The sequence below is a fragment of the Aureococcus anophagefferens genome (genome assembly GCF_000186865.1).
Source record: "Aureococcus anophagefferens unplaced genomic scaffold AURANscaffold_796, whole genome shotgun sequence".
Lineage (NCBI taxonomy): Eukaryota > Pelagophyceae > Pelagomonadales > Pelagomonadaceae > Aureococcus > Aureococcus anophagefferens.
Genome location: NW_008706093.1, coordinates 753 through 1570, shown reverse-complemented (window position 1 = coordinate 1570; position 818 = coordinate 753). Strand labels below are relative to the sequence as shown.

The 818-nt window shown below is 68.3% G+C and overlaps 1 protein-coding gene across 1 annotated transcript in view; it reads right to left on the bottom strand.

Moving 5' to 3' along the window:
* The window catches only part of AURANDRAFT_69031 (hypothetical protein), a gene marked incomplete at both ends in the record, with an annotated part of 1977 nt that extends 1555 nt beyond the window's left edge, over positions 1–422 (bottom strand). The window contains one exon of the mRNA XM_009044777.1: positions 76–422. Within this exon, the coding sequence (XP_009043025.1) occupies positions 76–422 (347 nt within the window). The remainder of the gene's footprint in view (positions 1–75) is intronic.
* Between the last annotated feature and the right edge of the window lie 396 nt (positions 423–818).

Genomic DNA, 818 nt, shown 5'->3' with positions numbered 1-818 from the left:
GGCGCGTCGCAGGCCGCGCCGCCGCAGAGCGCGTCCGCCAGGTCCGCGTGCGCGGCGCAGTAGGCCGCGAAGCACGCGTCGTCGCCCGCGGCGTAAAAGGCGTCCCATCGGCCCATCGCGCGGTACGCGAAGTCCTTGGCGAGCGCGTGCGCGGCGTCGCGGTGCGCCTGCATGGCCTTGAGGATCTCCGACGTGACGCACTTGTAGCGCGCGTAGATCACGGGCGCGCACTTGGCCCATTGGTCGTAGAAGCGCCGCAGGCCGTGCTCGGCCTCAAAGGCCTCGGCGTAGCGCCACAGCTCCGTGTACGTGTTGCTCGCCTCGTACTCGATGGTCAGCACGCGGCCGTCGACGGGCACGTCGAGGTAGAGGCCGCCTGCACGGGAAGCGAGGACCACGGCGCAGGCCGCGAGGCGGCCCATCTCGGGCAGCCGAAGGTTCAAGGAGCACAGCACTTTGCCGAACACGATCAGCGATGCACTGGTTGCGAGTTGCAGTCGATACTCTGCCATGTTGACGCTCGGCGTGACATCACTTGGTTGATCCTGGCCGCCTCGCCCAGGTTTGGGCACGCGATGCAGCGGTTCCAGGACTTGGCGCGGCGCTCGGTCTGTGGACCATGTCGCGCCTTGGGCCCGGCTGCGAGTCGCTCGGGAAAGACCATCGGTCGAAGGCGAGCAACTTAGTTCGCGTCGGGGCAGCCCGTGGATGACGAGAACGGCCGTTATCGGTGGGGGGCGACCGACGAGGGGCTCGCATTAGTGCTGAGGTCCGAGCTGTCTGGCGGACTTTTGCATGCGCCCCCGGCATGCCCTGCC